The sequence below is a fragment of the Falco peregrinus genome, chromosome 5 (assembly GCF_023634155.1).
Source record: "Falco peregrinus isolate bFalPer1 chromosome 5, bFalPer1.pri, whole genome shotgun sequence".
Lineage (NCBI taxonomy): Eukaryota > Metazoa > Chordata > Aves > Falconiformes > Falconidae > Falco > Falco peregrinus.
In genome coordinates this window covers 63,734,936-63,755,079 of record NC_073725.1, presented here as the reverse complement: position 1 = coordinate 63,755,079, position 20,144 = coordinate 63,734,936, and the positions used below count along the sequence as shown (strand labels likewise).

At 61.5% G+C, this 20,144-nt stretch overlaps 2 protein-coding genes across 3 annotated transcripts; one reads left to right on the top strand and one right to left on the bottom strand.

Moving 5' to 3' along the window:
* The first annotated feature begins 4,799 nt into the window (after window positions 1-4,799).
* Window positions 4,800-12,316, top strand: CSPG5 (chondroitin sulfate proteoglycan 5). The gene is given in 6 exon segments (XM_055803682.1): window positions 4,800-4,980; window positions 6,502-6,851; window positions 6,853-7,817; window positions 8,556-8,744; window positions 9,747-9,822; window positions 11,833-12,316. Coding segments are annotated over 6 exon segments (1,815 nt in total). The 5' UTR covers window positions 4,800-4,910; the 3' UTR covers window positions 11,998-12,316.
* An 84-nt stretch (window positions 12,317-12,400) lies between these two features.
* Window positions 12,401-15,177, bottom strand: LOC114012247 (BRD4-interacting chromatin-remodeling complex-associated protein-like). Of its 2 annotated transcripts, none has more exons than XM_027787296.2 (2): window positions 14,910-15,177; window positions 12,401-13,998 (listed from the first exon to the last, which is right to left on the bottom strand). In XM_027787296.2, exons 1-2 carry the CDS (start codon window positions 15,059-15,061, stop codon window positions 13,188-13,190), a joined length of 963 nt encoding a protein of 320 aa, XP_027643097.1. In that variant the 5' UTR covers window positions 15,062-15,177; the 3' UTR covers window positions 12,401-13,187. The 2 variants fall into 2 exon arrangements, 1 of the variants encoding a protein (XP_027643097.1); XR_003554605.2 differs by having other exon boundaries at window positions 12,404-13,998; window positions 14,906-15,145.
* Window positions 15,178-20,144: the final 4,967 nt, after the last annotated feature.

Sequence of the window (20,144 nt, the reverse complement as noted above, 5' to 3'; positions counted from 1 at the left end):
TTTTCTTGGTCTTTGCAGCTCAGAGCTGCAACATGCCAGTGTTAAACATCTCCCACCTTTTCCCTCTGCAGCCGCAGAGGAGTGTGGCTGGAAGGCGGTGGCTGCAGGGAGAGGAGCGGGGGCTCTGCCCCCCAGCAGGTCCAGCCGGGCTGGTGGCTGCTCCAGCGATGGGACTTGGCGACACCGAATCCCTCAGCCCAAAGCACCAGCTCCCTGTGCAGGTCAGGGAGGGGGTTTGGGTTTGGGTTTTGATTGGTGGGTTTTTTGTGTGTGTTAGGGGTTTTTTTCTTTTTCTTTTTTTCTTTTCTTTTTGAAGATACCAGCCCCAGCGCTGCGGGGCATGTGGAGGCTGCAGAGCCCTGTGTCGTTCCCCAGTCTGCCAGCATCCTTCCCCAAGCTGCGCGTGCAACCCTAAACATAGCTCTGTTACGAAGACTTCAAATTACAGCAATTTTCAGATCAACTCAGTGTCGGGAACAGTTTGGTGGGTGACTGGTGCGTGGTGGGTGAATTTGTTCCCTGCAGAAGTGGTTTGGGTGTTTTTATGGGGTATTTAAGGCTGAGGGCAGCGGGGCCGGGGTGGGTGCGGAGGAGGATGAAGGTTCGGTTTCAGTCTTCCAGCTGAAGCAAGCAGCGGCTTCCTGCAGCTCTCAGTGTCGCATCCCAGCTTGTCACCTCGGAGCCATGCCCCAGGCCGTGCCAGCCCCGATCAAGGGCAAAGCTGTCCCACTACCACCGTGCCTGCCTGAGCTGAGCTTGACCTTGGGCTCAGACGCGCTGTCGAGGATGCTTTGAGGGAGGGAAGGGCTCGTGTAGCCAAGGCCAGCGGTGCCCAAGCTGGGGCAAAAGCCACCAGCCTCGGTCTGGTCTGTTCAACTCTGCATTTCCTGAAGTCGGGTTTTCTTTGGACCTTTCCACTACTTGTTAATTAAAAATATCGGGAAAAGGGTAGTTTGAGCATCTGCGGTACCTGGGCGGGGAGGGACGATGTGAAGCAGGCACCCCAGGGAGAGGTGACAGGAGAAACAAAAGCTGCTGCAGAAGTGCCGGCCCCACCATGGACCCCTGCTATCCCAGGGCTCTGGAGGCAGCCCAGGGGACCCCGATGAGCACAGGGAGCGGGCAATTCCCATGTGCTCCCTTGATGGGAAGGTGCCTCTCTCCAGCCTCTGTCTGTCCCCTCGGAGTCCCTGACCATCACCCAGCCTGTCACTCGTCCCCCTTGGGGACAGCAGGAGGAAGGTGCCGGTGTGGGGCTGCCCCACGGCTGTTGGCATGTGCCGGGAGTTGCCAGGTGGGATGTGGGGCTGAACTGAGGGCTCCCCACAACACAGGCAGACCCTGCTCGGCAGCCAGAGCTGGGCACTGGTGGGAGCGTGGAGCAGAGCGGGGCTGGGGGGGGCAAGCCCCTCTGCTGGGTTTTCAGGACCCCCAAGGCAGGGCAAGACCCGTGAGCCAGCTCCGCTCCTGGTGCGGAACCGGGCAGAGAAGGGGGTTGGGGTACAATCCCTCCCCAGCTACACCGTGTCCTATGGATGGACCATCACCGTCGTTTAATTCACCTTAAATATTTTGAGTCACTTCCCCAAACAAACACGCCCTGCGGCAGCGGCCAGCCCAGCCATGAGGAGGGAGCTGCTGCCCCATGCCTTCTGTGGGAGCAAAGTCAGCATCGACCATCCATCTGTCCATCCGTCCATCAGTCCATCTATCTCCATCCATCCGTCTGTCCATCCATCCATCTGTTCGTCCATCCATCCATCCATCTGTCTGTCCATCCATCATCCATCCATCCGTTTGTCCATCCATCCATCTGTCTGTCCGTCCATCCGTCTATCCATCCACCCATCCATCCATCATCCATCCATCCATCCGTCCATCCATCCATCTGTCCATCTATCCATCCATCCATCCATCTGTTCATCCATCCATCCATCCATCCATCCGTCTATCCATCCATCCATCCATCCGTCCATCTGTCTGTCCATCCATCCATCCATCTGTCCATCCAGCTGCCCCCTCCAACCCACTGCTGCTGCCCCTCCCCAGGCAGACCAGAGGCGGTTTGTAGGCACCATGGCCCCACGCCAGCCCCAGGCTCTGCTGCCTCAGCGAGCCCCGGGTCGAAGCCCGATGCGTTAAGGCTCTGCGTGTCCCGGGGGGTGGGAGTGGGGGGGCTCTGGAATTCACCCCCCACCCCCTGCAGGCACCAGCCACTGTCCCCCCGAAGCAGCGGCTGTGAGACCCTCCCTCCCTCCGTGCCCACCTCAGCTGCCTGCTGGGGGCCCGATCTGGAGCCCCCAATGCAGGGCTGGATGCAGGGGCTGTGCCGGGGGGTAGGGGGCTCTTCCCGTGCAAAGGTGTCTGCAGGGAGATGCGATGGGGAGCGTCCCCAGACTGGGGGAGCAGCCTCCGGCCAGGCTGGGGCTGCCGACACCCCCGTGTACCCCAGGGATCCCATCGGCTCCAGGGCAAGGTCCCCCCCCTCCACCCCAGGGGGACACTGGCTGCAGCCAGAGCTCTCAGGGTGTCAGTACCCGGTTGATGGCAGCCGGTGGCCCCGGTGAAGGAGGGGGTGTCCCCCCTGCATCAGGGCCAGGGTGGGGGGGTGCTCCTGGGCAAGGAGCCCCATGCTGCAAGGTGACATGGGCCAGGGCCACCGCACCCCACCAGCGAGGGGGAGCTGGTGCTCTGGGACACCCCAGGGGCTAGCACGGCCCCCAGTCGTGGCCGTCCCCGAGACCTGGCGTGGTCCTGGGCGACCCGCGGCAGTTGCCAGCAGGGGGTGGCCCCGGGGGTCTCCGGGCATCCCTGCCTGCCCCACACACCCCCAGGGCTGGAACCTTCCATCAGCTCAGCAAGTGCCAACCGCCTGAGCAGGAGCACCCTGAGGCATGGCTGCTGTGCACTCCCACCCTGCCCCAGTGAGGAGGGGCTTTGGGTGCAGGGGGGGGTGCTGGGGAGCTTTGGGTGCAGGGGGGGTGCTGCTGCCCTGCCCGAGCTCCATCTCCTTGCCCTGTGTGACTGGCTCAGCACCATCCCCCTCCCCAGCATCCCACCCCTTGTCCCTCAGCCTTTTGCCACAGCCGGGGGGGCGCCCGGTGGGGGAGCATGGGCAGCACATGGGCCCCGGTGCCTCTCCCTCACCCTTCTCCCGGGCTGTCACGGCTGTGCCCCCCCGCCATCCCGGTGGCCTCCAGCCCATCCCCCTGGAAACGCACAGAGGGGCGGAGGCGCGGGGAATGTTAAGCAGGGATGGCCCCCCCCAGACCCCCCGGACCCCCGGGCGGGCACAGAGCAGGGCTTGTTCCCGGCACCGCGGCTGCGGGGGGGTGCAGGGGACCCATGGACCTGGCGGGACTGAGTCTGTGCGGGATGGGAGTGAGGGATGCGGAGTGTGGGATGAGGATGTGGATGCGGGTTGCAGAGTGTGGGATGTGGGGTGCGGGATACAGGGTAGGGATGCAGGATGAGGGATGAGGGATGTGGGGTTTGGGATGCAGGATGTGGGATGCAGGATGCTGGGTGAGGATGTGGATGCAGGATGTGGGATGTGGGCTGAGGGATGTGGGATGTGGAATATGGGGTGTGGGGTGTTGGGATGACAGACGCGGGCTGTGGGGTGAGGATGTGAATGTAGGTGTGGGCTGTGGGATGCAGGATGTGGGATGCAGGATGCAGGGTGAGGATGTGGATGGGGTGCGGGAGCAGGCCCGACCAGCACGTTCTGCGCTGCAGGCAGGGGACACGGGTGACCTTGGGAGGCCGCGGGGCGGGCGGCGGGTGCTGCGGCCTCGGGGGGAGCGGGGCGGGGCGGGGGGGGCTGGCCGTGGCACCCTCGCAGTCTGGGTGCTGCCCGGCTCTGTAGTGCCCCGGGGGGCGCGGGGGGTCCCTCCGTGCCCCTGGGCACCCACAGGTGCCCCCCGTGGCCCCGCGTGTGCCCGCTCGGTCCCGCCCCAGCGCGGGTGCCACGGGGCTCCCGCCCGGGGCCGCCCCCCGCCGTCCCCCGCCCCAGCCCCATCGCGAGGCCGGTCACGTCCGCGCCGCCTCCCCCCGCCCGGCCCCGTCCAGCGCTGGCGCGGGTCGGCCTCGCCGCGGGGCTGCGCCCGGGCCGGGAGCACCCCCTGCCCGCACCCTGCCTGCCCCCTGCCCGCACCCTGCCTGCCCCCTGCCTTCCCGCCGCCTGCTGCAGGGCCCCGGGTCGCGGCGGCGCGGGCCCCGGTCGGTGCTGGGGCTTCGGTGCTCTGCCCCAGCCCCGCTGCTGCTGGGGGTATCCCGGCCCCCCCGGGCACGAGTGGGGCTCGGTAGGGGTCCCCCGTCCCGCTGAAGGATGCTAGGGGGTCCCGGTGCTCCCCCATGCAAGAGCAGCTGGGGGGGTTGTCGGTGAGGGACCCCAGGGTGCGGGGGGGGGTGGGTGGGTGGGGTGGGGTGTCTGATGCGGGGTTCCCCCCCCAGCAAGCGCAGTTTACGGGGGGGGGCAGTGAGGGATGCTGGTGCATGGGGGGTGCGGGGCGTCCCGGCGCGGCTTCCCCCCCTGCAGGAGCAGCCTGGGGGGGTGTCAATGAGAGATGCCGGGGTGCGGGGGTCCCGGTGCGGATCCCCCCGCAGGAGCAGTGGGGTGCGCAGCGCGCCCCCGCGGGGTGCAGGGACGGGTGGCCCGGGGCAGCCGGGGGGTCCCGGGGGACGCCAGGCGGTGCCGGGGGCTCCCGGGGGGGTGCCGGGCGGTTCCGGGGGGTCCCGCTGCCGCGGCCCGGTCCCGCGGGCGGAGCCGGCGGCTGCCGCCCGCCCCCAGCCCGGCCCCCCCGCCCCCCCCGGCCCCCGGTGGCGGCGGCGGCGGCGCGGGGGGGGCGCGGGCGGAGCCGCTGCCGGTGCCGGCCCCGCTGGCGGAGCCGCGGTCCCTCCATGCCGCCATGGCCCCCGCGGCTGCCCGGCCCCGCACCGCCCTGGCCCTGGCCCTGCTGCTGCCGCTCGGCGCCCTCGGTGCGTGCGGGGGGGTCGCTCGGGGGGGTCGGGAGCGGGAGCGGGGCGGGGGGGAACAGGGGGCGCACACACGGGAACCGGGGGGGCTGCGGCCCGCGATGGGGCCGGATCCTGCCCCGGGGGGAGCGGGGGGGGGGATCCCGGCGGGGGGGGATCACCTGTAGGAGGGCGGGGGGGCGGGGGGCGGATCCCGGCGCGGGGAGGGGGGGCTGGATCCCCGGGGGAGCGGGGGGGCCGCGGTCCCGGGCAGGGGCTGCATTCCTCTGCAGGCAGCGGGGCGGGGGATCTCCTGCCAGGGGCTGGTTCCCCTTTGCTGGGTACCGGATCCCTTTGGAAGCGGTTGGATCTCCTTGGAAGGGGACTGCATCCCCTTGCCGGGGCGGGGTGGGGTGGGGGGGCTTGATCCTGTTGCAGGGGGCTGGATCCCCTTTATGTACGGGGTGCGTCTGCAGGAACCAGCGGAGGGCTGGATTCCCCTTGCAGGGCGGGCTGGATCCCCTTGCCGCGGGCTGGATCCCTTGTGTGTATGGGCTGCATCTGCAGGAGCCAGAGGAGGGCTGGATCCCCTTGCTGGGGTGTGGGGGGGGACTTGATCCTGTTGCTGGGGGCTGGATCCCCTTTATGTATGGGGGTGCATCTGCAGGAACCAGCAGAGGGCTGGATCCTCTTGGAGGAGGGACTGGATCCCCTTGAGGGGGCTGGATCCTCTTGTGATTGTGGGGTGCACTTGCAGGAACCAGGGAGAGCTGGATCCCTTTGTAAGGGGGCTGGGTTCTATTGCAGGGGGGAGCTGGATCCCCTTCTCAGGGGCTGGATCCCTTTGCAGGGGCTGGGTCCGGTTGTGTGAATGGATTGCACTTGCAGGAACCAGAGGAGGGCTGGATCCCCTTGTAGGGGGGGATGGATCCCCTTGCAGGCAGCTGGATCTCGTTGTGGGGAGGGCAGGATCCCATTGTGTGTAGTGGCTGCATATGCAGGAACCAGAGGAGGGCTAGATCCCCTTGCAGAGGGGGCTGGATCTATTTGGGGGTGGGGTGGGGGGGTGCAGGATCCTGTTGCAGGGAGGGGACAGGATCTGTTACAAGGGGCTGGATCCCATTACATGTATGAGGTGCCCTTGCAGGAACCAGAGGAGGGCTGGATGCCTTTGCAAGGGGGGCTAGATCCCTTTGCAGGGGGCTGGATCCCCTTGCAGGGCAGCTGGAGGGTCTGGCTGGGGCAGCTTGCCTTGGGAGGGGCCGTGTCGTGGGGGGGGGCACAGAGCTGGGGCGATGCCTGGGGCCATTGTGGGTGCAGGAGGACCCATGGCGCTGGGGGCTTTGCCCCTTCAGGCCCTGGGAGGGGCTGTAAAAGCCTTGGGGTGCAGCCCCCCCCCCCCCAATGTCTTGTCATGGTGCTGGTAAGTGCGAGGTTGAGCAGGTGGGGACCTGCTGGGACCCCCACCCCCCAACCAGCCGCTGTGGCCTCCCCAGGGTGTGGGGGGCACCTCTGATGCATCTTTCTCTCCTTGTCCTGCTCCAGCATCCGAGTGGCCCCCCCAAAACACCAGCGAGGCTGAGGGGAGAGGCTGGGAGGGCTCCCTGGAGAGCAGCCCCCCGCGGTGGGACCCGACGAGCAGAGATCCTCTGGGAGGGCCCAGCAACAGCAACGGCACCGGCTCCGGGGGGGCTGCGGCAGGGGGTGAGCCCCCGGCAGGACCCCAGCTAGAGCCCCCCAGTAGGGGCACGGCTGCCACCATGGACCCGGCGGTGATGCTGGAGGGGTGCGTGGGGTGCGCTGGGGCGGGGGGCACCAGTGCTCTGCCCCCCAAAGCCAGCATGGCGGAGGATGGCCAGGCAGCAGTGACCTGGCCTGGTGACGGGGGGAACAGTGGCGGTGGCCCTTGGAAGCCCTGAGGAGCCAGGGAGCGGTGAGCGACCCACGCAAGCGTCTCTGCCCGGCCCGGGGGGTTTGGGGGAGCTCACAGCCACCCCACCGACCCCCCCCGGCCCGCCGCTCGCCACCGACTCGGCTGAATCTGACCTGCTGCTGGCGGCCGGGGGCTCAGCTGCGCCGCGGAACCCCGTGCTGGGTGACCCCAGCCCCATGCCAGGTGCCGCGGGGGACTCAGGGCGTCCCCCCGAGCTCTGGGGGGCCACATCCAGCCCGGCCCCGGCACAGGGGGCTCGCGGCTGGACGGATCTGACCTGGCTGGAGGCAGAGGAGCCCGTCACCGCCACCCCGAGCCCAGCCGAACCACCGGCTGACCGGGCGGCTTCGGAGATCATCGACGTCGACTACTACGACCTATTTGAGGGGGGTGAGGGACTGGGGGGCTTCCCCGGGGGCAGCCAGGGGGCGGCTGGCTCAGTGCAGCAGCGGGAGCCGGAGGGAGCAGCCACGCCGTGGGCCCTCCACGAGCTCTACGATGACTTCACGCCCTTTGACGAAGCCGATTTCTACCCCACCACCTCCTTCTATGCCGATGGGGATGAGGAGGATGAGCTGGAGGAGGATGAGGAGGATGAGGAAGAGGAGGAGGAAGATGGGGGGCTGGAGGACGAGAATGGCTACCGGCCACCTGCCTCGGCCATGCCTGGTGCCCAGCCAGCGCCGCGGGACCCCCACCCCACTGGCCGCCGCAATGTGGCCCCGGAGCAGCCCTCTGGTGTCATGGGGGGCAGCCCTACGGCGTGGCCGCGGCCGGGGGAGCGGGGCCAGCCCGACAATGGCACCGAGTGCCGGAGCGGTTACGTGCGGCACAACAGCTCCTGCCGCTCCGTCTGCGACCTTGTCCCCAGCTACTGCCACAACGGCGGCCAGTGCTACCTGGTGGAGAGCCACGGGGCCTTCTGCCGGTAAGGGACAGGCACGGGGGCCCCAGGTCCTGTGGGGAGATGGGGGGTGCATGTGGGAGCTCTCCATCCCCATGCATCCCATCCCTGGGCTCTCCAACCCTTGTGCACCCCATTCCCAGTTTCTCCGTTTCTGTGCACCCCGTTCCCAGTCTCTCCATCCCCATGCACCCCATTCCCGGTTCCTCCATCCCTGTGCAGCCCATTCCCGGGCTTTCCATCCCGTGCCACCCACCCAGGCCCCTTTGCCTGCCAGCCCTGTCCCGCTGGGAGGCGGAGGGTCTTTCCCTGCCCCCCGGGCAGTGGCTGCCCAGGAATTAGGTCAGGGCCCTGCAGCTGAGGCTCTGGGGCCGCCGCGCTAATCGGCCCCGGCAGATTGCGCCCGGGGAGGGCCGATGCCGGCTGTCCCGTACGGCTCGGCACGCGTGGTGCAGCTGGCACCCAGCCCGCCTGCATGGGGGGATGTGGGTGTCCCCCCGATCCTCGCTGGCCACCCCGCTCCCCACCACTGCTGGGGCTGGGAGTCATGGGTGCAGGGGACCAGCATTGCCTGGGGGGACCCTAACTCCACTCCTGGTGTCCCCCACTGTGACCTGTCTCACTTGACCCCAGCGTTGGGGGTGGGGGGTCCCATCAGACACCTGTAATCTCCCCAGTTACAGATGCCGATGTCCCCTGAGGAAGCTCTGTGGGATGGTGACACATTTTGGGGTGGGGGTCCCTAACCACCTCCCCTTGCAGGTGCAACACGCAGGACTACACGTGGCACAAGGGGACTCGCTGTGAGGCCATCGTCACCGACTTTCAAGTGATGTGCGTGGCCGTGGGCTCGGCTGCCCTCGTGGTGCTGCTGCTCTTCATGCTTACCGTCTTCTTTGCCAAGAAGCTCTACCTGCTCAAGACGGAGAACAGCAAGCTGCGCAAGACCAAGTGAGTGGCATCGGGGCAGGGCTGGCACCCAAGCACTGTCCCCAGCTGGTCTGGGGTGGCACCTCGGTGGCTGCGGCGGTGTTGGGGGGGGGGGGGGGGGGGGGCTCAGCTCCCGGCGGTGGCACTGGGGCTGGATGCAGTCCTGTCCCCGTGTGCTGTCATTGGGACCCCCTGTGCCAATGGGCACAAGGTGACGGTGGGTGGGAAAGCTCCCGCAGGCGGGTGACCTGCGGGGTCGTGGCTCCTGCTCCACCGTTAATCCTTTAAAGCTGCTCCTGACTGGCACCAGTTAATCTGCTTCACTGGGAGCGGGGGGCCACCGGCTGGGCTCACCACACTGCCCAGGGGCCACTGGAAATAGTCCCTGCTGTGTCCCTGGGGACAGGACTGGCATGGGCAAAGTTGGGGTCACCCCCCGCCCCAGCAATCCCTGCCCACCTCCCTGGAGCTGGGCAGGAGAATGCCCTCCCAGCCTGGCTCTCTAATGAGCTGTTAATTAGTGTTTGGACGTGCCAAGTGTAATTAGCAGCAACACTCGGTGCCAGCCCATGGGTCTCCCTCTCCAGCCCTGGGAGCCTGCGGCTCCTGCCTGCCCTGGGCTGCCCTCAGCACTGCCCTGCCTGCACCTGCCTGCACCTTCCCAGGGCTGGCAGCATTTAGCCCCAAACCCTCCATCTGGGGGCACTGAGACCCCCAAAACTGCCAGCTCTGGGGCCATTTAGCCCAGAACCCCGGACCTGGGGGTATTTAGACCCCCAAAACCCCCAGATCTGGGACTTGTAGCACCAAACCTCCATCCCTGGGGAGACAGCTCCAAACCCCCAGAGCTGGGGACATTTAGCCCCAGATCTCCATCCCTGGGGACATTTAGCCCCCAGACCTCCAGTGCTGGGAGCATTTACCACACACCCCAACACTGGGTTCACCCCAAAACATGGCTGAGGGCATGGGGGTTGCTTGGCAGCGTCTGCAGTCTCACTGCTGCGCTCTGCTCTCCCCCAGCAGATACCGCACCCCGTCCGAGCTGCACAACGACAACTTCTCCCTCTCCACCATCGCCGAGGGCTCCCACCCAAACGTAAGAAGGCTTCATGGCACTGTGCCCCCCTCCCGCTTGCTGTCCTACCCTTGTCCCTCTGTCTGGTAACATCTTGTCTGTCCCCCCACCCGTGGTCCTGGCACTGTCTGGGGGTCCCTCTGCACCCTCCTGTCCCCATCCCACCACAGCCACTGCTCTGTCCTCGCTGCCTGGTCCTGCCGTGCCGCATCCTGCCTGGACCACCTGAACCAGACCTGGGCCAGGCAGAGTCGGTGTCACCCTGCTGTCTCCCTGGCCTGTCCCCTTCTGCCCGCCTGGCTCCCCGGGGAAGCACCATCTGGAGCTGCCTGGCGGCTTTGGCTCCATGTACGGGTGGCAGGGGTGGCTGTGCCGGCATTTTCAGGGAGGGGCAGCCAGTGCAGTGTGGCTGCAGCAGATGATGCTCCCTGGCTGCAGCGTCACTGGGGCAGGACTGGTGGACGATGGCCAGCAGTGGCGGGTGATGCTGGAGGATGAAACACTCCAGGATGCTGCTGGTGTGGTCAGGATGCGGCCGCCTGCGGCCCCCGGGGCTGCCCATCCGACCTCCTGTCTTTCAAATCGAAACAGAGAGAAGCGAAGGGCTTTGCCGAGCGTGAGCCGGAGGAGGAGCGTAGGTCCCTCTAGCCTTTGCCTTAGCCCGCTGCCGGTTTTCCCCGTCTTTCGACCACCTTTAGCAGCCGTAGCGTCTGCCGCCGCTCGGCCGAGCCGCCCTGGCAGGAGGCTCCCGGAGCCAGCTTGCTCCCCGCGGTGGAGAGGATGAACCTTGGGATGAAATCAGTGCTGCTCCCCAGCATCTCACTGGGGTCTGGCCCGTCCCTCATCCCCTCCAGGATGGGGAGGGCTCGCTCCTACCATGGCACATGGTGCCTGGGACGCAGCACACTGAGGATGTGGAGGGGCAGTGGGGTCAACATCCCTGGGAAAGGGGTTTTTGGGGACATGCGGTGCAGCCCCTCGGCTGGGTGATGGAGCTCGATGCCCGGCAGCAGTGCCCATCCCTCTGTGTTTGCTGTGGAGCTGATGGCACGAGCCCTGGACCAGCTGGGTGCCGCTCGTGGTCACTGCTCAGAAGATGGAGGTTTCCTATCCTCATGTGAGCACAGCTGCGTGACGCCAGCCTGTGGGTATCTGCATCCACATCCTGCTTGCCATGTGGCACCGGGAGCACCATAAGTTCTATGATGCCAATGGGTGCCTCACCACCGTGGCCCATCCTCCCCTCGCAGTCCCCCACTCCAGGGCTCATCCTGCCCCACCAGCACTGACGCCGACGCCGGGGCAATCCCGGCACTGCCGTTACCCAACACAGCCAGCGTTACCCAGCACTGACATTGCCCAACGCTGGTGCTGGGAGGGCCGTGCTCCCCATGGATGCCGGACAGACTCGGGGTGCAGCCCAGCTCCGAGGGGAAGATGCTCCTGGCAGCTGCGGGGGCACATCGGGAAGAGGCGTCCCTGGCTTTAGCGCTGGCGGATCTGGACAGCAGCAGGGCAGGGCCAGCTGTACGCTAACAAACCCAATAAACCCAACCCCTCGGGCCTCCTGCCAAGCGCTGCTCGGGGAGCTGCTCATTGTCGTGGGGACGATGAGACGAGCTGGGCTGGAAATGGGAAGAGAAATTGGGTGGAGGGGGGATGGCAGGGGTGGCTGTAGAGGTGGGGGGGGGGGGGACGGCTCCCGTGGCCATGCGGCTCTCACGTGCTGTCGGTGAGCGGCTTTGGGTGCTGGGTGGTGGGCAACCCGTGGCAGGGAATGGCAGCGAGTCATCCCAAGTGGGTCGGACCCTGTCGCCCACCAGCTCCCCCCGTGCTGAGACGTCTCTATTCACCTTTGGGCAGCCCTGCCTGCTGCCAGGGGCTGCCTGCAGGGAGGCACAGCCCAGGTCAGGATGCTGCATTGCTGGGGACATTGGTGCCTCCACCCAGTCCCCGCAGCGGGTCACCTCCGCATTGCAACAGTGTCCCCCATGGCACAGTCATCTCCTGATCCCCCATTTCTCCTGGCAGGATGACCCCAGTGCTCCCCACAAGCTGCAGGACTCCCTGAAATCCTGCCTGAAGGATGAGGAGCCATTTAACATCCACAACTCGACATCGCCCAAGCACGACGGCAGCGGCAAAGGGGAGCAGGACGCTGGTGAGCTCAACTGTCTGCAGAACAACCTGACGTGAGCAGGGGAGGAGGAGGAGGCGAGAGCGGGAGCCAGCCCTCCCGTCCCCTGCTGTACAAATCTGTCTCCTCCCCGTCTGGTATCTCTTCTTCCCGCTCCGTGGCATGCTTTGGTGTGTTTTGTACAGAGGAAAACAAAAATTAATTAATAATAATACAAAGCCAAAGGCTGTACATGGTCTTTGGCCACGTCGTGTCGTGGGGGTGTTTGGTTTGTGCTCCATGTATCTCGCTTGGGTTAGTTCAGCGCTGTGATTTCTAAACCTTTACCGCTCCGCAACTGACTTTTTTTGTACTTTTGCCCCACTTTTTTTGAAATACAAGTAAAAACAAGAAGAAAAAAAAAAAAGGAAGATCTTGAAATAAACCATTTTTTTTTTAAAGTTAAGCCTCTTGCCGGTGCCTGCGATCTCCTGACACAGACACAGCCTCCCGGGGTCCCCTCTGAGCATCGTCCGGGGGGGTGGCGGGTGCCCAGTCCCCCTCCTTGTCCTCCCTGGGCACCTCCTGGCTCTGCAGTGCATCCCACCAGAGCGGGGACCTTGCAGGGTGCTGCCATCCCAGACACACTGGGCTACAGATGGGACACCCTGGGATGTTTGGCAGAGGTACCTGGGCTTCAACCTGCTCGCAGGGTCTGCTCCATCCCTGTCCCCACCATGGGGTCCCCCTGCAAGGTGTAGGTGCACACGGGGTGTAGCTGTCACCACCAGCATGCTCCCAGCCACCTCCTGCCCCAACAGCCGCCCTTCCATGGAGCTGCCTGGGATGTCGGTGGGATTTTGGGCTCTGCAGCTGAAACGCTCCAGCACTGTCACCCTCCCAGCCCCTTGTTTCCATTCACTCGGAGAAGAAACCGGCATCACCATCCCAGCAGCTTTGGCAGTGCTGGCCTGGCTTCTGTGGGTGTAAATCAGAAGCAGCTCCCCCCGATTGCCACCACCCTGCCCTGGGACCCCACACGCAGGGGGGTCTCCCCCCAGGGAACCCCAGAATTCCCACTGCCCTCCTCTCTGGCCAGGGCTCTGTCTTGCTTCCTGCAGGAGCTGATTTCTTCCGGAGACGGATTCATCCACGAGCTAAAACTCACGGCTCCTCAGGAGAAAGGAAATGAAGCAATTAATCAACATACAATATTAAGCGTGCTGTACGTTAGGGATGCAGCCGGCGATCTCCCCGGGGTAGGTAGGAGCTAAAGCTGCAGCTCAGCATGTTTTAGACCTTCCCGATGCTTTCTGTGAGCTGCTAAATAATTAATTCTCAGCTCACTTGTGGAGATTAAAAAATGAGGGGTGGTGGTGGGAGCCGGCAGGCGATCCCAGAGATCCCGCAAAGCAGAGTGGCTGACTGGCATCACCAGGGCTTTGGATTTTGCCATTCCCCTTCCAGCATGGAGCGGTGCGGCAGGGAAAGCCGTGGGTAGAGCATCGGGGCAGCACGGACACAGCAGTGAAAGGCGGCTGGGGCCAAAGCCAGGGGAGAGCTGTCTGGGGGGGAGCAGGAGCCTGGCTGCGCAGAGAGGAGATGCTGATCCCCAAGAGAGCCTCATGGAAAGGCAGGCTGTCCTGGCATGGGCAGAGGCTGGGCACGAGCTTCCCGTGGGCTGGGCAGGAGGGAAAGGGAGCTGGAGTGGGATGAGCATTACTGTGACTGGAGGGAGAGGACCCATGCTTGCGTATGAGAAGCAAGGGGAGAAGAAATGTTTGCAGGTATGCGTAAGGATGGGGATGTTGGAGGGGGTCGGGAATGACATGGGGTTGTGGCTGAGAAACGCCTGTGGGGCTGCAGGGAAGAGGAGGGGAGGGGCACTGTGGGCTGGGGGAGGCCACCCCACGTCCTGGAGGGAGGCAGCAGGCCTGGATGTGGGCAGGCACGGGGTGGGATGGGGCAGCCAGGGAGCGAGTCCAAACGGTGAACACGCAGCTGCACGGTGGGCTCCGGAAAATGCCTGCTCCTCACTGGGATCCTTTCTGACAGTGCCTGTGGGTCCAGCTGGATGCTGCCTGGGGAGAGAAGAAAATCTCTTTTGCAGGGAAGAAGCAGCCAACATAATGTTGGTCTCTTGACCAGACAGAGGAACCTCCCTCCTGTTTTGCTGGTCAGCAGCAGACAGGTCTCCTGGGGATGGAGCAGCCTTCAGCTGCTGGGTGATCCGGGGAAGCAGCCATCCCTGCCACGCTCCTTCTTTTGCTTGGAGGTGAGGCTGGTACAGCACAGCCCCTCCATCATGGATGGTGCCCACCTTGGAGGTGAGGCTGGCACAGAAGAACCCATCCGTCATGGATAGTGCCCACCTTGGAGGTGAGACTGACATGGCACAGCCCCCCCATCGTGCTGCCACCACGGCACAGCCCTTCCATCCTGGCACAACCCATCCATCCCAGCACAGCCCATCCATCTTGGCACAACCCATCCATCACGGATCTGCCCTGGCTCAACCCAGAGGTGCCCACCTTGGGAGCCTCCCAGGTGGGCAAAGTGGCAACCAGAGATGCCTGCCCTTTGCCACCCGTTTTTCATCCTTTCAGAGGAGCCCAACACATGGCCAAGGTGTGGCAGGCAGCAAAGGGCAGTGGGGGACCAGCTTCTCCACAAAGCTGGGGTGGTAACTCCTGGGTGTTAACCCCTCGGTTATGAGCAGTGAGGGGTGGACATGAGGAGCAGTCGAGGGGACGGGTGTCATCCTCGGTCCAGCACCCTTGGCTGCAGCTGCTCACCCACATGGGCTGTGGGACTGACTGGGATGCCCGGCAAAACTGGGTCACGAGGATTTAAGCAGGTCTAGGGATGCTCCTGTTCATAACACACACATTAAGAGAGCTGGGGTTTCCCCTGTCCCTCTGCTCTGGGGTATTGGTCTGACCCCTTAATTCCCCTCCTTGCTGTGTCCCCGCTGTGGACCCTACTCACCTACCCGGCGCGCTCCCGTTTCTCACATGAAGACACAATGTCCGCTCCCCATCTCGTTCCAGCCGGCCACAAGCCCTGGAGCCCCATCTTGCTCAGTGGCCAGCGTCCCTCACCGTGCCTCAGTTTGTGCCCAGGTGACGGCACGTCCCAGCCCATGGGGCTCTCCTCCTGCTCTGGCTTTGCTAGAGCACCGAAGAGGGAGGAGCGTGGTTTGCACGCACGGGTGCATCGGGATGGAGGGGAAAGCTGGGGTTACCCGAGGGGCCAGGTTCCCCATCAGCGCCTCGCCTGACGGGAGAGCAGGGGGGAACGGCGAAGAGCATCCGCCGTGTGCTGTGCTGGTCACTGAAGCCGATTTCATGGGCCCTGCAGAGGAATTTGCCTCCCAGCCAGCAAAGCAACACATGGGCTTTAATCAAACGCCTAATCGCTTTGAAACGGGAGGCTGTGGACAGCTATTAAATTTAAATGCTTGGTTAGTTTGTCGAGTAGGGAGGCGGCCTTTTGTGGCTGGGCAAGGGCTGGCACGGGACGTGGGGTGCGAAGGGAAGGGAATTGGCAACGGCACCGGGTCTGTCCTCCTCACTCCGTCGTCCTCCTTTCTCTCGCAGACACATAACAGGATTAGAGCCGCGACCTCGAGACAAGGAGCCTTTCTTCCTTTTGATGAGCTCCGGCTGCCTGAAACAAAATAGCTGGAGTCCCGATTCACGGGCCGAGCCCTGGCCAGGAGAGCGAAGGAGGGGAGAAGGGGTCGGGGCGGTGGCCCTGTGGTCCCCGGCAGGCTGTGAGCAGCCTTGAGCCATGCTCATCGCCCTTGGTGCAGGATGGTCCTGCTCTGGGACCCAGGGTTCGGCCGTCCTTCCCTGAGCTCTGGGAGCATTCCCTGGGAGCGGAGGCTGGGGATGTTTGATACCTGGAGCTGGTGGGGTGGTTTCTCTGTGACCGTGTCCCCTCCAGCACCATCTCTTTGCTGCCTTGGTGTTACACATGCTGAGCACTGCCACAGCTGTCGTTGCGGGGTCCTGGCACCCACCACACTGGCAGAGGCACCCACTTCACCTTAGGCACAGCCCAGGTGCTCCCCTTGCCTTTCAGGAATATTGGGAAGATGAGGCTGGCCGTCTCCTCCCCCTTGGTCGGTGCTTATCTGACCCACGTCCTCCATCACAGTACGGTCTGGCTCCCTCTGACTGTAGCTGCAGCCCAGACATGCTCCAGTCCTACACATCTACATGTGGTCAGGTGAATCCCACCCTTGCTGTCCCACCTCCAGCCTCCCTGGGGAAAGGAGGGTCAGGCTTGAAGGACCACTCCTAAACCTTCTTGATCCACCTGGACCACCCCTGGGAGCTGCTCTGCCAACCCCCAGGACAGGATAGCTGCACGGGGAGCTCAGGATGCTTCCCAGTGACCCAAAGGCACATTTGGGAGGAGACATGTCCTATAGGTCACCGTGAGGAGCTTGTGGGAGCACCTCTGCTGATGTCCAGGACTTCTCACCATTGCTGGGCTGCCTCCTGGTTTGTAGGAGCCCTTAACTGGTGTTTGGAAAGCCAGAAAGCACCAGGATCTCAGTATTTAGTGAGGGGAAATATCAATTACTCCATTATTCTCAGTCTCACTCTAACGGGGAGCAAATCCAGTGCTAAACTGACTCTGCGTTGGATTTAAAGAGAGGAGAAAAGCAAAATCCTCTTAACCTCATAAACTGTAAAATGCTCAGTGTGGGAAAGGACAGCTGGGCACACGTTCACTGGTGCTAGTGGAGCCCTGGGGATGGCTTTAACCATGGCAGCCCCTGTTCGTCACTGCTTTGTGCCACACTGGCCAGCACGCAGGCTGGGTTAACTGGTTCTGCTGGGAGAGGAAGCAGCAGGGCACAGGCAGCCCGAACAGCAGCGCAGTGATGCCAGTCAGCCACCGGAGACGGGTCTGAGATGTAAAGGCAGGAGGCAAATTGGCCGAGACTGAGTGTGAGGCGACCGAGCTCCCAACCCTCCTGCAGGGAGTGGAGGGCAAGGAGAAATAAAGACAAGGGACCCTGAGACCCTTTGAGAACTGGTAAGTAAGATCTCATGGGAGGCAAGTTTAAAGGTGAAAGGAGTTAAGGAAACTGGCAGCTCTTCAAAGAAACGATGCAAACAACGCACACAGAAGCCATCCCAATAGGAAATGTAGTAGGGACCAGCTTGGCGACGTCGCAAGCTCTCCACTGACCTCAGGCTCAAGAAAAGTTTACAGAAAGTGGGAACTAGGTCAAATTACTAAGGACAGTTATAAGAGTAGCATAAGCATGTGGGGGAAACATCAGAAAGGCCAAGGCACAAATTGAGATGGAAATAGGAAGAATCATTAAGAGGAAGAAGAAAAGACTACATCAGCAGGAGGAGAATGAGCAAGGGAGAGTTGGTCCAGACTCAGTGAAGAGGGAAGGCTGCTGAAAAAGGAGCTGAGAATTCAAGGGTTTCACTGTTGTTGTTTTTAAAACCAGTCTTTAAAAACGTCAGCTGCAGGCAGATGCCAACCACAATAAGTAAGACATTGTGCTCTCCACCTAGAGAGTGTTAACTGCATTAAGTGAGAATACTGAGCAGCGTACACAGATTGGTTAGGCATTTTCTGAACTTCATCCTACGGTACTTAGAAAACCAGTTAAAGCCACCTCACACTTACCAGGTAGCACAAGGGATGGATAAGGTTTTACATGATGGGGTCCAATTTGGAGCATGCTGCTTCAGGAGAGATGCAGCCCATGGCAGAAGGTTCAGAGAAAGCAAGAAGGAAAGTGAGAGATCCAGAAAAGACAGTCTCTGTGGGGTTGGGGTGGCAGTGTGGAGAACTGAAGACCAAGTGAGACATGAGAACAGTCTCAAAGGGCGTAAAGGCCTTCTTCAAAAAGGCTGGGAATAACCAGGGTCTGTGGTGGCATGTCAGAAGACCCCCAAAAGAGGTGAACTTCAAATGGTGAGCTTCAGTTGCTCGAAGAGACAGTTCAGAGAGACATCGGGGAGCATTTCCTAACTGTAAGGAGGAAGCACCACAAGGACAGGCTGCCTGGGGAGGGTGGGCACCTCTCCTTGCAGAGGTTGTCAAGAGCAGATTAGATGCATCTGAGGGTGGCAAGAGCTGTTGACTCTCCCAGGCAGGGAGGCTGGGGGACTGTTGATCCCCTGGCTTCCTCTCATCAATGTTTCCTATGAGCCTGCGTTTTCCAGCACACCACTTTGCGTGGACAGAAGTGGGGCTGAAAGGGTCAGCTAGTCTGCCTTCTCTATCTGCTAGACGCTTTACACCTGACTTTTTGCTTCTCTCACTCCCCAGTATTTCTTGATTCAGGAATATTGCTCAGCTCTATGTATACAATTTGCGTGAATTAGAAGCCATTCTGCAGAAGCACCTAGGAGTCTTGGTTTTGAATGAAGATCGCCTTTTGCTAGGTGTTGCAAAAATGCAGCCTGAAAATACAGTTCTTGCTTCAGAGAGCTCAGAATTTAACTGCAAGGCAAGAGACAGCAGATGGAGACAATCTGTTAGGTAGAGAAGTACAAAGAAACAGTGAGACAATACTGACTGGCATGGCAGACAGCGGGGTTTAGCACAAGATGAACCAAACTTGCTGGGTTTTGTGTAGACACTGGAAAGGAGGAGATTTCAGGAAGGATTTGAGAGAAGACGAGGAGATTCTTCTGTAGCTTTAGAGCTCTAGCTTCTGCTAGAAGTGGTGTCCCAGGCCAGGGATACAGATATGGAGCGGAGAAGTGGATCTCTGAAGTTGTCTGTATCATCCTCAGGCTGCTGAGACTATGCTGTACTTGAGATGGGAGAAATAGGAGAGGGCAGGAAAAAAGGAGCTGTGGGAGAGCTCTGTGAGCAAGAGTTGGGAGGGAGGACAAGAAGGAAGCGCTGTGGAAGGGGTGATCAAAGAGGCAAGAAGAAAAGCAAAATGGGGCAAGATGAGGAACAGAGTCAGAAAAGGCTAAGGGGTGCGAAGGATGAGGGATGACGGTGGGTGGGAAGGGCAGAGGACCTGGCAGAGAGCGATGTCTTTAGAGAACCAAACACCTGCATCTGGAAGAGGAGGGCAGCGTTTTTCTCTGCCTGCTTTGATCCCCTTTTGCTCACAGCCAAACTCAGGATCTCAGTGGTTCCCTGCTGAGACGAATTTGCTGCTGGATCCCTGCTGGTTTCAGCACATTTCCCAGGGATTTTTCAGTCTCTGCTGGAAAAGGCCTAGAGACCCCTCATGAATAGCCAGCAGGCATTTTGCTTCAAAATGGTAAAGTGAATTTTAAAGGTGACCTGAAAATTGAATCAAAACTCTTTTTTTTTTCCTCCTCGCTTTATGAATGCAGTAAATTATTCTTCACAGCTACTGGCAATCAGCAAACAAACCATGGATAAATGTAACGAAGGATACTTAGGTTCGACATTAGCAGCAAGAGTATGAAGTGAGGATAACGAAGGACTGGAAAGAAATGCCAAGAGAGGGGGCAGAGCCATCGTCACTGAAGGTTTCTAAGAACAGGTTGGACAAACATCTGTCAAGAAAGGTTTAAATTGAGCTGATTTGCCTGGCGGCAGGTGTTGCTCTATCTACACGACCTCTCTGGGTCCCTCCAGTGTTATGCTCAGTGATCCTGCAATGCTTCTGCTTTTTCCTCATCAGAAATGTCAGGCCTGCTCTTCTGTCCTTCTGCCAGATTGCTGCCTCTGCAGAACGGGATTATGAGCTTCATCTTCTTGTCACTGGGGGCTGACAGAATGGCAATTCTTAATTGTTTTCTCTTGTGTTTTTAATAGTTGCTACATACACGGGGGGATAGATATGTATATACGTATAAAAATAGGTAAAAAGTAAGATTTGAAAAGGGAAAGAATAAAAATCATTGCCCTTCCTATCTATTGTCTCCATTTACCTTGTATTCCTTCTGTCCCAGTCATATCAGTCTCCTCTAAAGCCTTCCAGGACAGCAAATACCCAGATGTGAGACTAATCCCAGCCTGAAGTGGGTATCTACCTTCATGCAACCAGTGTGAGGAGAAGCTAAAAGATGGAGACATATGCACTGATGCCATTCTGCATTTTTCTTTTGTAGGTGCCTTTTAAAGGCAGCTCAGGTGTCCCAGCTGCTTTACCGTGTCCTCAGGCATCTAAATTCATATTTATTTTCCCCACCTCCTCCCTGGTGCTTTGTCCCCACAGCCCAACCCAAACTGTTGTATGATTCTGTGATCT

Excerpts from the sequence above, each read along its gene's own strand:
- LOC114012247 (XM_027787296.2), bottom strand. The coding sequence starts at position 15,061 with ATGGGCTGGGACGTGCCGTCACCTGGGCACAAACTGAGGCACGGTGAG. Across the intron at positions 13,999-14,909 it reads GAGAAACGGGAGCGCGCCGG|GCAGCATCCAGCTGGACCCA; the intron begins GTAGGTGAGTAG and ends TTCTCTCCCCAG.